The 14,130-nt window shown below is 36.5% G+C and overlaps 1 protein-coding gene across 1 annotated transcript in view; it reads left to right on the plus strand.

Annotated features, from left to right (window-relative positions):
- CLEC16A (C-type lectin domain containing 16A) overlaps nucleotides 1-12,511 on the plus strand; it is an 81,924-nt gene extending 69,413 nt beyond the window's left edge. Inside the window, 2 exon segments of the mRNA XM_032197720.1 lie at nucleotides 1,553-1,693; nucleotides 10,990-12,511. Of these exon segments, the coding sequence (XP_032053611.1) occupies nucleotides 1,553-1,693; nucleotides 10,990-11,360 (512 nt within the window). The 3' untranslated portion in view covers nucleotides 11,361-12,511.
- The last annotated feature ends 1,619 nt before the right edge of the window (nucleotides 12,512-14,130 follow it).

Here is a 14,130-nt window from a genome sequence, read left to right on the forward strand (position 1 = left end):
GACAAAACTTCTCTGTGCTCTTCACAGTTCAGCACTGCAGTCTGTACCATGCAGATTACTTCCTGCTCTGGATTTCTCAGAAATCAGTGGTATTCTGGGGAATTCTTTGTTGTTCTGTTGTGATGATTATTATTATTATTATTATTTTTAGAATTATGAATATTCCTGAAAACTGGCTGTTGCCCACTTAAAAGAGCAGGAGGGAAAATGTTAGATGATACATCATGAGTGTTGGAAAACACCATTGCCTGATCTGATTTAAATCTGAGTTACAGATTGTAGAAGATACTGTAAAAAATAAAAATAAAAAATTGGATGGACAGAGCACGAAGTAAGAGAGCCGAAGATCACACTCCTTTCTTGTTCTACTGTATCTGCTAGCTTTGGCTGCTTCACAATAGCAAAACTATAGTGGGACATATAATACAATGAGTTAATATATGTATACGTGCAGGCCTTTTAATTAGGAACCTATAAAATAGCATTTGCTATGTATTTTCTCGATAAGAGAAGATGTTAGTGTTTAATAACTAAGAATCAGGGAAAATTTCTATTTTCATTGCCCTCTGATTATACTTGATCAGTCAATTTCATGATAGAGTATCAGTATTCATTTACACAGGGAGACAGTGCAGTGTGCTCTGCAGACATAACCAGGTAGACTGTGGAGAGCTAGTTTCGTGCAAGAGGTCAAATTGGATTTTAGTGCAAAAAAACAGGGATCTAAGTGCCTTGCTAGCACTCCTTTCCCAGATGTCAGTGTGCTGCAGGTCCATAATACTTTCTGAAATTGCGTCTTAAGGGGGAAAAGTACACAAATCATCATATCTGAAGAGGGAAGGAGATAAAGTGAGGAAATTAATAAAAATCAAAAGTCAAAAAAGTCAAAAGTCAAAGATTGAATTGGCTGGAGAGAGGGAGTTGTGGAGGAATGAGAAAGGAATGAATGCTAGACTGTTAGGAAAGAAGAGAATGTTACAATGAAAGGATTTGAGCAAATATTAGACTGAAAGACAAAAGAACACTTTTAGAATAAATGCTTTCAGACACTGTATAAATGTTCTGTCTTCAGATTGGAGAAAGTTAGGTTTGTGAGAAGGTGGATGAAATCCAGTACCAGCATTAGACTTGATTATTGAAATTTTGTGAAGCTCCTACTGCAGTAAAAAAGTTGGTGTAGGCTTTGTCTTCAAAGTTTTTGTTCATTTTTAACTAAACATTTTCCTTATGGTAAGGTGTGTGATCCATGAGTAATATGTTGTATATACCCCAAACTGACTTGCTTTGACTGTGCAAACTGTGTTGTAAAATGTTTTGTATCATTTAACCTGTGTTTCCTTGTTCATTGATCAGCACTTGTAATTAGCGTGTTTTGAGTAAGACACATTCAGATTATCAGGCATCTGAGATGAAGAAGGTACATCCTCTGGGCCACCAGATGGAGTTAACACCACTTTGCAGTATTCTCTCTTTCCATTTCTCAGTTTTTTCATGTAGGTGAACTCTTAGAAGCTAATTACAAACTGGTGAACATCATTGTCCTATCTTGCAGGCTTTGCTGTAGCCCAGTGCATAAATCAGCACAATCCATCACCACTCTCATCACCTTCCAGTGGCAGTGGGAGCACGGAGCGCTGTGATTCAGTGACTGCAAGCTCAGCTTCCACTCCTTCTGCTGCACAGAGCCCATCAGGTATTAAATCACAATTTTCAGCGTAGTCACCAAGGGATGTAGAGTATTGTAAATGTTACTGAAAAATTAACTTCCTGTGTTATCAAATTAAATACAGGGTAGGGGTTTGTTTTCAGATCACCTGATCATTTACCTAAACTGGTTAAATTGTGGTGCAATTTTTAATGATCTATTCAGCTTTTTGGAACTCCTTATCCACTGTGTACATCAAGTGTACTTAAATACTGGTGAAATTTATCCTGTTGTCTGATTTGTCTCCCAGCACATATGATTTGAAACAGTTTTTTGTTTAAACAGAAATACTGTTTTTGCATAAACTCATGCTGCTGTTTGTTTGCCCTAATGAATAAGTTCATCTCCACATAAAACATCTTTATGAATTGGGCAACACTGGCTTTCAGTCAGTTGTATAATCATATGCTTATCTGATACTTCTGTTAATTTTTAACAAGAGGCCAAATATGAGACACTTTGAAATAGCTGTAGTTATTTAGGATTCTAACACTACACAGAGAAATGAAATGCCTTCACTCTTTTTTTTTTTTTTTTTTTTTTTCCTGTAGTGGTTCTGGGGAATCCTGTAATGGTATTTGTTTTTAAATACAAATGGTATGTGACGTAGAGAACCTCCAGCTGGAGGGTAAGCAAGAAGTAAATTCTGAAGGATGCATATTGAAATGCTTTCAGTCTAGAGCTGACCCTACTCTAGCTCTTTTTGGTTATTAAAAATAGATTCGCAAAAACTTCTCAAACAGCCCCTTCACTTTGGCAGTCACTTGCAGTGTTGATCACTCTTTGAAATGGTTGTTATGGTTCCCCCATTAAGATGTACCATTTTGCCTTCATTTGGAAGTTTTATGCTGATAAAGCTTTTTTGCAGTTTTACAGGAAATGATGCAATCTTTGTTAGGCATTTAGTGTTTTGTAGGTCATGAAATGCCTTAGTTTCACTGAACACTGTCAGGAGATCAGTGTACATTTTATGTCTGAAGTGACTATCCTTACAAGAAGTACCACTGGAAAAGGGTAAGCAAAAGCTGCTTATCAAGTTTATGAACAGTTTGTAAAGCATTCCAGCATCCAGTTGTTATAAAACACAATAATTACTGTTATAGACTAACATATAGTGAAAATACTCTTGAAATATGTGCAACTCCAGATTGAAATTCAAGGTATTTTTGTAATGCAATCCATTGAAAACTTTGGAGGGATCTCATTTTATTTTCTCTGCTGGCAAGTGATCAGTTATCCAGACCCTCTGAAGACTAGATACGTGGACGTTACACAGAGAAGTGGTATGATTTATCAGAAGTCTCGATATAGGTTGGCATTAAAGACAGAAAGTACTTGTTTCACTTACACGTTTCACCCTAGCTGTGTAAGAAAGGCACAGCTACTATGTTCTTCGCTGTATTTCAATCCTCTGAAAGGTGTCTGTAATTTTCGAAGAGAAAACTGTGGTAAAGGAAATAAAAATAGTTTTAAAATTCTAGCTGCTGTTGTAAGCAACATGTTAGTTCATAGAATGTAATATGCAGCAAGAGTATATTACATACTTCAGACAGAGGTCTTTAAAGTACATGTAATCTGACTTCTGTGAAGAGCTGAGTAAATTCGTAGTATTCAATTCCTCATCTAGCATATTTTAATTTAAAATAAAAGTTTTGAAATGCCTGGTTCCAGTCTGCACTTTACCAATTCAGTTGCATGAATGGTCCACATTTAGTGTGACCTTCATCATGAAGCATGTTCAAAATGCCACATGTCATTCAGGAAGACAGTCTTTGGTATTATTTTTTTTTTGGCACAGGACCTGGGGACATTGATAGATGTTTTAGGAAAACTAGTTGTGATGATACAGTTCTGTGCCATATCACTGTGGGGGTAGGTAGTAACCTTCAGCAAGGTCAGTGGAAATTAATGTGAGAATGTGCTTCAGCTACTTTAATGCCAAGTCAACAACTCTTATTAACCTGATGCAGGGATGAATTTTGAGCTAAGCTCTTGGATTCTTCAAAACTGCTCTGTTCATCTGAACTGAACTAATAATGTAGTTGCAGCCAGTACTGAACAAGTAATGTTTTAAACAGGTAACAGCTGAGTAGCTGACAGTGCCTCTAGGTCCTTAGTGCAGACTAGAGAGGATGCCAAAATCGCCGAGGCTCTGGTGCAGGGTGTTGGGGATGGGGGACAGGGCAGTGGGATGTCTCTAACCCGTGTAGGTGCTTTGACACTTCTTGCTGATCTTAAGTATCAAAGCAATTTATGCTGATTCTGGTCTATTCCTGAGAATTGTTTCAACATTAACTAATTTGACCAGTTTAATGCAAACTTGTAATGAATATTCTCCCTTCTGTAGTATTTATATGTAATTGTGGTCTATACTATAACCTGCTGCCAGGAGCACAAGCATGAAAGAGGGAATCTGTTTGGTTTGTCCAGACAACTGTTCTGCAGGCTTGTGCCTGAACAGAAGTATGCTGCTGAAAAATAAGTGACAGTGTCTTGATATGAGCGCTTACTGACCACTCAGCTGAGTTACTGAAATAATTGTTTGTATTTCTCTACTTCAGTGTGAAACTAGGTGACTTTTTCCCCTAACTTGCCTAATTCTGCTGTGAAGTAGTAGAGGAGGCTTGCATGAAGGTCTTTTCCAACCTAATGATTCTGTGATTCTTAATATGAAGTGACAAGACAAGAAACATTGTCACCTCCTTCAAGGAGGAAGAAGTAAGTAGCTGATTAACAGCAAGCAGTTACCAAGATTTGTTTTATGCCCCGAGGTAGCACTTGAATGCTGCTACCATCTGTCACGTAAGAGTCCCTTCTCATTTCCCATTCTATTCTAAACACGCACATGAACACAGGTATTTCCTATTCCTTCTGCCTTCCCTTCTCCCATGTTTCTTCTAGCAGCTAAACAGGTTGCTGACTGTGAAGAACATGCTAGGTTTCTCAAGAACTTCAGTGAAGAAGGCCAACTAACAAAAAAGGAGAGATGGATAATTGAATGTCGTGGAAACTACCTCAACTATCTTCCTTAAGGACAACATCTTAAACCATGACAGCTGCTTCTGCTGTAAACTTGTAATTACTGCTACTGTCCTAAGCTGCTGTCTGTTGACAGATTTAGGCTGTTCAACGTTTGATATATCTGAGATGGTACTTATAATCTTCACAGAGATCTTCCAGGGAACAAGATTTGGAGCATGGAGTGACTTTACATAAAACTGTGATAGATGAGAACAAAATAAAGACAAGTTGCATATTTGTTAGTTGAGGAAAAAAAATAATATATATAAAATATAAAATTTAGTGTGTATATATATATATATACACTAAAAATAGTATATATTGAACAATAAAAGAGCTTTTGAAAATGTATTACTGTAAAAAAAATATTTTGTGTTTTGTAAAAACATTTTCCTTGCTATCACTCTGACCTGCATCAAGCAATATCACACTGTCTTAATGCAAGAACGGAGTGTAACTGAACTAACATAGGACCACTTGGCTGAGCATGTTTCATTTGCTATAAGAGAACAATAGTTGCATCAACTGCTTTGTCACAAGTAAAATAAACTTTTATAATTCCTGAATCCTACATAGTAACTGCCACAATACCTTGTAGCACAGAAGTTTTAAAGCCTGACAGCTCCCGCGTATCTGGCAGTTAAAATTAGCCCTCTGTTCCTTAAAATAGAAAAAGGAGAAGCCATCCCTCAAAGAAAAGAGTGTCTCTAGCATGACAGAAAAAGTACTGCCAGGTTTTGCAAATGCTGCTATCCTGTTAGGTATTTTTTGTTGTATTTACAGTCTCTTTTTAATGAACACATACATTTGAAATGTTGCTGTGCCTAGGGTAAAACTGTTCTCTTGCTAGGCAGACTTTATAAGCTTCTAAGCTTAGGATACGGTCTTGCCTTGGCTGCACTTGCTGGAACCATGCACTTCTGGAAAGTACTTATTTTTATATAAGCCAAGGATTAAGATAAAGAAGCTGTTACTGTAAGTTAGCAGTCTTATATATATGTAATGTCATTCACAATTTATTTCATCACTTTTTAAGTTGCCTAAAGCTTTAAAATGCAATTGGCTTCTATACTTAAGAAAATGTTTACACAGGAGCAATGGATATTGAGGACTTGAGAAAGCATTGATCTTCTATGTCACTTAAGCCATATTTCATGCTTCTGGCAGATATTAATGGGAAATGGTCTAAAATAAGCACAAAGAGCTGTCCCCTGTTGCAGAAAATAAATTGGATACCAGTCTATAAAATAAAATACATGTATTCCAGAGAGTGCTTAAGAACAGAGAGCCTGTGAGAACAGTGCCTGTCATCTTACTGAAACCATCACAATTTCCTCTGTGATCAGTAATGTAAACGTGTTGTGAGCTGTTCTCCAATGGGAGTAATTTTCTAATTAGCTGAGGAAGTATTTATGTTTCTAGAAAGTTTCTTTCTATAAAACTTTCTACATACTAGGCATCATCATCTTAACTGCTGTTATCTTTTAAAGTGCTGCATTTGGCTTTGTTATAATCCAAGTGTAATACTTCACTTTCACATCTTAGATTGGTAGTGCTGAGCAGTCTGAAGTAGTCACCTACTCAGGAGAGCACCTCATGTAATGTATTGCCAATTGGAATCAGAAAAATACTCTATCACCAGAACGTGCAATGGAGAGGTTTTCCTAAGGTTTTTAGAGGATGTGAGTAGATCATAATGCAAATGCATACCAGTCCTGTGTCAGTGTAAGTGCTGTCAGAATTGCCAGATGTAATCCAAACTGCATTATGTACATATCTAGATAGGTAAGCAAAAATAACTTCATGTAAGCTCACTTATTCCTAAATAAATGAATGAGTTAATTCTTCCAGCTGCAAAAGTAATTCCAAAACTTAAAAAGACTCAGGTGTCAAATTATGTGCAAGATATCAGCAGTTATGAATGTGTCCTTGTCGTTTATTCTTGTTGCTACTCTAACATTTATCCTTTGTCTTCATTCCAGTTTCTCTTCCTTGTTTCATTGTTAAAACCTTGGTATGATATATTGATGTGTTTTCCTCTAGTAAGGTCTGGCAGGAAAGGACGACGGCGGGTGTTTAGTCTGTCGGAGGCTGACAGTCACGGTGGACACTGGGTTTAGGTCTTCAAGCAGCAGCTGCAACCGAAACTCACGCAATATCAAATCAGGCAGGTTCCTCCCTAAGATTTGAAAAGCCCATAACAGTTAATAGAGCATACTTGGTTTCCATGCTTGCAGCAGTGACAGCAAGGTAGGAAACTGAAGAAAAGCATCATAAATATTTGACTGTACTGGTTTTGGGGAGAATTGTGCAGCAATAATTAGCTGTTTCTGAAAGTCCTACTTACAGCTTCTCCCATATTTCTTGGCTGTCTTGCCAAAAGCTGAAATTCTGCTTACTGCCAAATGATCTATCAAGCCTCCAGCTTCAAAGCAGCTATGTCTTCATCTGCACAGGGGCAGTTATGGCTGTAGTGGAATTTAGCAAGCACAGGCTTCAGAATGGATGGTTATTCAGGTAGCTGACTGGCAGCAGGAAATCTATTTATAACTCGGGTAAAATGAAGAAGTGTTCAGCATAAGACTGTCCTTGGACTGTGATGATACAAGCTAGCTTTTTTTTCTGTCATCACATTTGGGCAGATGGCTTTATGGACTGTTTAATTGTCTGCCTGAAGGAGTGGGGAGGGGAAGTAGATACAGAAAGGATGGAAATAGACCTCATACCAGATTGTCACTTACATAACCTGTGTTAACTTGAATCTAGTTTATATTTTTCACTTCCATGGCATAAGCAGTTTTTATTCTGTTAATACTACGTAAACATCCTTTCTCATTTTTAGACTTTATTTTGTGTCTTTTCCCTTAGTGTGCTGTTACTTATATTTTTGTTATCCTTTCACAGTATATTGCTGTACGGTTTAAGACATTTTTCTGTAGACTGTATTCATTCTTACCTCTTTCTTTTCTTTTCTGTCTTCTTTCCCTAATGACCATCATAACATAAGTTAATATAACAGAAGTGGAGCGATTTTCTTCTATAGTGTTACCAAGGTTATTTTTACAGGAGTGTTGGGAGGAAAAAAAAAAAAGGTTGCTGAGCCCACCACAACCAAAGATAGCTGGTAATGTCCAGTGTCTTGCAAAACAGTGCCCTGAAAGATAGCTGGTAACGTCCAGTGTCTTGCAAAATAATGCCCTGTTTTTTAATCTTGTTTGATACTTAAACTCCATATCTGGCTTTGTTTTTTTTTGTGCCTGAGCATTCCTGCTTAAACGCATGTGAGTTGGGGAGAGGTAAATAGAAATATTTTTTTCCCATATTAGATGATAACTCCTTGATATTTAAGAGTAAAGTATGTCTTAGTGATTAGTGAAAATGACATTTCTTTTTGTTCCTTCTATTCAAAGTGAAATGGAAAGTGAAATTTGAATGGAACCAAGCGTTAGGGGTCTAAGTTTTTTTGAAAGCTACGTAGTATTTTTATGTCCAGTATAGATAGAAGTTCCAAATAATGGGTAAGGAACTTAATCTCCTAGTATATTGGGTGTCTTGAAACTTTTTTGAATTAGTAGCTTGGTAACTATCCAGATTTTAGAGACAGATGTTTTTATAATAAGCCCCTTCTTGAGCTTTTTTTCCAGCTAGGGCACATCTTCTTTTCAATTCTTTATCCCAGTTTCAAAGACTCAGAGAATTCAGGTCATACATAAATGTGTTTATCTATTTGGATCCTTTTCTGAATTGTCTGAGTTCAAAAGGCTTTCAAATTTTGAGCCTCAAAGGTTTCCTTATTGGTAATCATTGCTCTGAAATGATGTATTCAGTTAAGTGGGAGATGTTGTACATGAAACCTTACTACATCAAGAAGGTGCTCTTTTTTTAATACCTCTTTATTTTCCAAATTATCATTCTAAGATGCTAGATCTCTGTACTCCATTTAGTTTCCTTCATCTATAGTCTGATTATTTATTTCTTTCTGTCATTATATCCAAAAGATAGGGGAGATAACTCATCTAGCGCAAGCTTATAGCTCCAGTTTCAAGCTAAGTATACACCTGAAGTGCCCATTGATCCCTGAGAGTCTGGTCACAAAGATGCAAGTGCCACTCTCACAGTCCAGAAGGGATAGTATATTGTAAAACAGTAGCAAGAGCTGTTGACCTTGTCCAGAATATTATTTTTTTTCTCTCATTTTATATTGATACTTGCTTTCTGCCCCTACAAGGACTAAGTGGCAGTTGGCTACTCCCTGGTTGTTTTGGCAGTAACGCTGTGCTGGGTTACAGCATATCTGTCCCTGCTGCCGTTTAACGAGCAGCTCTGACAGCAACTAATGGAATATTGAAAGTAGGGGAGAGAGAGAGAGACTGCTATCAATAATAAATAAAACAGACAAAATAGCATAGAGCTCTGCTTTTGTATTTTCTATTTATAAAATACTGTAGCTGAAATACTAGATGCTCAGTTTGTTCTGCTTTTACATTTTCTGATATGTTTTTATCTTTTTTTCTGAATGCATTTTCAGACTTTTAGATATAAACTTTATCAACACCAGATTTTTTTTTTTTATGTAGTCATTTTTCAAATATTTGTTTGCTTTGTTGTATTGAGAAGGGAGCCACTTTAACAGTCATTTATATCCTACGTGGAAGGATATATGATATATATCATATATATATAATTTATATCATATATATCATATCAGAAGAACATGCATGTCTGTCAGAATTTCAATGAATGAAAGTTATGAGGAAGTCATCCTCCCAAAAGGAAGGGCTTCTCAGTGCAAGCCTTGCATCACATTCCTGTTATCAATCACCACATTTTCACTAAAACTTCTTGATAGCCCAAAAAAAACCCTGCAGTTACTTTGAATTTGTCCTTATTTTCAAAAATAACTAGTGATGTCCTTTTTGTTTAAAGAGTTTGCTTTCTTTAAAATAAATAAATAAATCTAAGTTTCCTTTTCCTTAAAGGGAGAAGCTTTAGCCACAGATTCAGCAAAAAATGAAATCAAGTGATTTTCTGAAGTGAGAATACATCTTTGTTTGGGGTTATCTTACCAGAAAGGTTTAAAAAAAAAAAAAAAAAAAAACACACAACTGTCTCTCACTGTTATCTTACTGATATCTTACTGTTGATACCTTACTGATATCCATTCCATTCTAAGCTCTGTTTTTCTTTTCTTCTTCCTTATATTCATGTGCTTTTTTGTTTGTTTGTTTTACAGGAATAATTGGAATCATATTGAAACAGAAATATTCTAAGGTTGTCATTGTGCATTAAAAAACAATCTTAGCTTCTGTATTCACTACATTGCCTTGTAGACTTTTCTGCAGATGCCTGTACACTTGAACACATGCTGATTTTTAACAAGAGCTCTAAATGCCTTGAAGCTGGATACCTGTTAACTTGAATGGCATCTATTACTCTAGCCTGAAAAGAAAAAAAAATAAAATTGTGTGGGCATACTTGCTCATATGAGGTGGTACCCCCTGATCCTTTCTGTTTATTATCCATCTGAGCCAAATAAGCAGTTCTCTCGCTAGTTACAAGGATTTTAAGGAAAAAAAAAATGGCAAAACAAGTAGCTGTTAATGTTTTTTTTCACTGTATGGGAAGGGCTACCAGCATATCAGGTTTCTGTGATATGCAATGCCTTATTGCCAGTTTTCTCCATGTTGTATGCTCCATACTTATGAGCACAAAATTTCATAAAACAAAAGCCTGTGTAAAAACAGGTTTATTTTGCAGCACCTTTCAGTTACAGTATGCACATAATTCTCCTTCCTGTTGTTACATAGTTCCACTTTCTATGGCTAAGATGTCACTTCAAACTGAATGCAGAGAATGGAATGAGAGAATCACTTCCAAGTCTTTGTAAGAATAGGTCTCCTCTTGGGAAAATTAGTTACATAGGACTTCTTTTCTGTTTCTCAAGAGCTGCCTGGTATGGAGTGGTTATTTGTTTTAGTCTATACTAAATTCTGGGGAGGCTTTCTTATTCTTCTTCCCCTCTGTTTCCTTTCTCTAGGAATATTTATGATACTGCTGTATATTGCAGTATTATAGATGTAGATTTTCTGGTTCATAACGTGAACCATTATTTATTATTGCTGGCATAATTTAAATATTGTGCTTCATAGAACAGTTTTCCACCCAAGTATTCTTAAATACTCATAAGCAAAGTACACTGGTTTAATGAGCAATGTCTATACTAAGTGGAATATTGATTGTTTCTTGGTGTTTTCTTTCAATAGATGACCCTTCAGCTCCAGAGCAGCCTCACATGACCATTCCTGGTCAGATGATGATGTCTGACGAAACTCTTCCAGCTGTCTCAAAGTCTAGCAAGAATGTTGTAAGAAACAGTGACATAGAAACAGCAAACCTGTCCCCTAGCCTGATTCCTGCACAGCAGCCCACGATATCGTTAATATCAGATGATAACACAGATGCACTAAGTGTAGAGTCACTTACACTGGTCCCACCGGTTGATCCACGCAGTATTCGTACATTCACCTGCATTCCTCAGCCACCTTTGCCATCTGAAAGTGAAGTTGACATGGTAAAAGAGACAGAGGAAGAGTGGTGTGACTCAAGCCAACCTGCAGACTGTGATAAAAGGTGAATCAAATTCTTGATTGGGAGCGCAGATACTTCTTGGAGCATCAGAGGCTATGGTCTGCAAGAAGAGCCCCACAGGTGAAGCATGTGGGCAGTTTTTAGGACAAGCATCAGAAGTTTGGCATATTTAAACTGGAGAAAAAATCTTCAAATCTGGATTGGGTATCTCCACACTTATTTCTGATATACAAGAATGTGAATGTACTTCAGATCACCTACTTTATTATAAAAATAAAGCTCCAGCTGCAGTAACTAAATTAATTGTAAAAGGTCTACAGTATGATGGCAAAGTGAAGAAAATTTTTGATAGCTGGTTCAGGATGATGTACCGCTACTTTTTTGAAACTGGAGACATACCCACTGACAAGGAAAAAAATATATATATATACTATAGTACAGACATACCACTTTCATTTGATTCATGAATGTTTTTTTAATCCTGATCTCTTTCAGTTTTTGTAGGCCTGTATGATACCAGCAGGCTTGGCCCCTTTAAATGTTGTATTCATAGGTTTCCAAACTTCAATATTGTGTTTTCCACATGTAATATTTTTCAAGGTTTTATTCAAAGCAAGATACATCTCAAAAAAAAAAAAAAAAAAAAAAAAAGCTTTAAGGTAAAACTCTGAAATTTAATGTGACAACTGCTTATGCAGATTAATGTAAGGGATTTTTGAGACTTTTCCAGTCTTTGCTTAACCAGCTACAGAGGGATGAGAAGTATTCTAAGAGATTGCCATAGCTTGTGTGTTCACTGCTGACAGTCAAATTGCTACACCTCTGAGGAGTTATGATGTCTTCTCTACTGAAGGACGACTGGAAGCAGACAGAAGCAGTTTTACTCTAAAGAGGCTAGAGTTTTTTGTTGTTGTTGGCATGTGGGTTTTTTCATATTCCTGTAGGAAGTAGGTCCCCACATCTAACCAGTAATTCCTTTGCAAGTCTGAAAATGAACAGGAATTTTTTTTCCCATCTGGGAGATTATCACTGTTAAATGAAATTACAATATAAAAGTGTTTGTGACTTTATACTTGGCTTACCAAATTTACCTTTTAGATCCTGAATCTGAGTTGACAGTAAGTAGAGGAAGATTGTGGAGTAAAGTTTGTAGCTCTATGCTGACTTTATATGGAATTTAAAGTTAATGGAGTTCAAGCTTTCTGATCAATTTCCACGTGTGTTCATTTAAGCTAGCAGTAAGATGAGCAGTGTTTCATTATTGGTCTGCACATAACACTGAATGCTCTCTGGCTCTCAAAGATTGAAGTCTACTATTTACTTTACTTTGTATTCCAGTCATCAGTGCCATCTGTTTCCTGATTGTCTTTGTGAATATTGATTTCATATCAAATAGGTGAATCTGAGGTTTTTTTACCTACTTTTCAGTCCTTCCGTATCTCTTCTTTGCTGTCAGATGGAATGCTTGAATTGATTTTAAATATTATATTTATATGAGATTGAATAATACGCAGGTATCACTTTGCTTGTTTTTCCATCTTTTCCTCTGTGTAATGATTTAATCTTTGAAAACCATGGATATAGCTATTGAAAGCCAGCATTTTTTTCTTCCATTATCAGCTTTTGCATGCAGCTTTGTTCTTTTCTGGTTTTCTGTGGCTTCTGCTTCATCTCAATTGAACTAGCCACTATTCTGACCATTCCAGAATGGCTCAAACTCTAAAATGAAATCTGAGTCTTTAGCACTGTTAAGGGTGTGGGAGAATTCGGCCTTGCTGGATTAAGAGGCCACTATTAATTTTTTTTCATGTGCTTGGGGTAAGTTTTCACTGGAGGTACTGTTGTGGCTAATGTACACATACCTGAACAAGCTGAGACATCAATAGCAATTTGGGCATAAGGAACACATAAATATGTTTTATTAGCTTAACTTATTGCGGTCTAGACTTTCTCTAGCATGTTGCTGCATTGCTCTGTAGCCACAGTAATAGTCTAAAGACCATTATAAAAAATGATTCCTTGCTTAATTTGAAAGTATTTTGTTAGTTGTTAACTTTAACTCTTCACCTAGATTACAGAAAATGCAACTGTAAAGGCCTAGTTCCCTTAATTAAAATTAATTTTAGACAGAAAAGCCTTGATCTATCTTTATCTAATGTAAAATTCAGTTCTAGCAAAATGAGGAGTATGCACAAAGCAGCTTTTTAAAGGGCATGCATAATTTCACCCTTGAGTCATACTGCACAAGAAAGGGATGTAGGGAAAGAAAGCCGACTGTTTTTCATTGCCTTGGAGTGGCTTTTAAGTCCCATGACCGGTTGTCTACCAAGAGCTTCACAGGAAGCAACAGAGATGCTGTTAGTAGGAAAATATTAAGGCATATGTGTATTATACAACTTATATTCTCCATGCTGCATTAGGAGACTTAATAACGTAAAAGTTTGGAAGTTACTGAAATGTGTCATCTGACAATCTTATCTCTGCAAGTATGGTGTTATTAATCTACAGTTCCTCAAAGAGTATCATAATCTGTCTCTTATCAGAAAAACTCAAGGGCTGTTTCCTTATCCCCCTTTCACTGTAAAAAGGAAACTTAACCAACCATCAGCACCTCAGCCACAAATACAATTTCTTATCTAAACAAAAGTCAATTTGAGTCAAGGTAGCATCCTTCTTTTTAACCAAACCCAAATACCAAGTTAGAGCTGAGAACAACAGCTAAATGACTGACCATTCAGAAGGCTCACTAATTCAGCGCAATGCTGCAGAGAGAAGGAAAGGAAACAAGAATTGCTCTGAAATAAATTCACTAATGG

Source organism: Aythya fuligula, chromosome 15 (genome assembly GCF_009819795.1).
Source record: "Aythya fuligula isolate bAytFul2 chromosome 15, bAytFul2.pri, whole genome shotgun sequence".
Taxonomy (NCBI): domain Eukaryota; kingdom Metazoa; phylum Chordata; class Aves; order Anseriformes; family Anatidae; genus Aythya; species Aythya fuligula.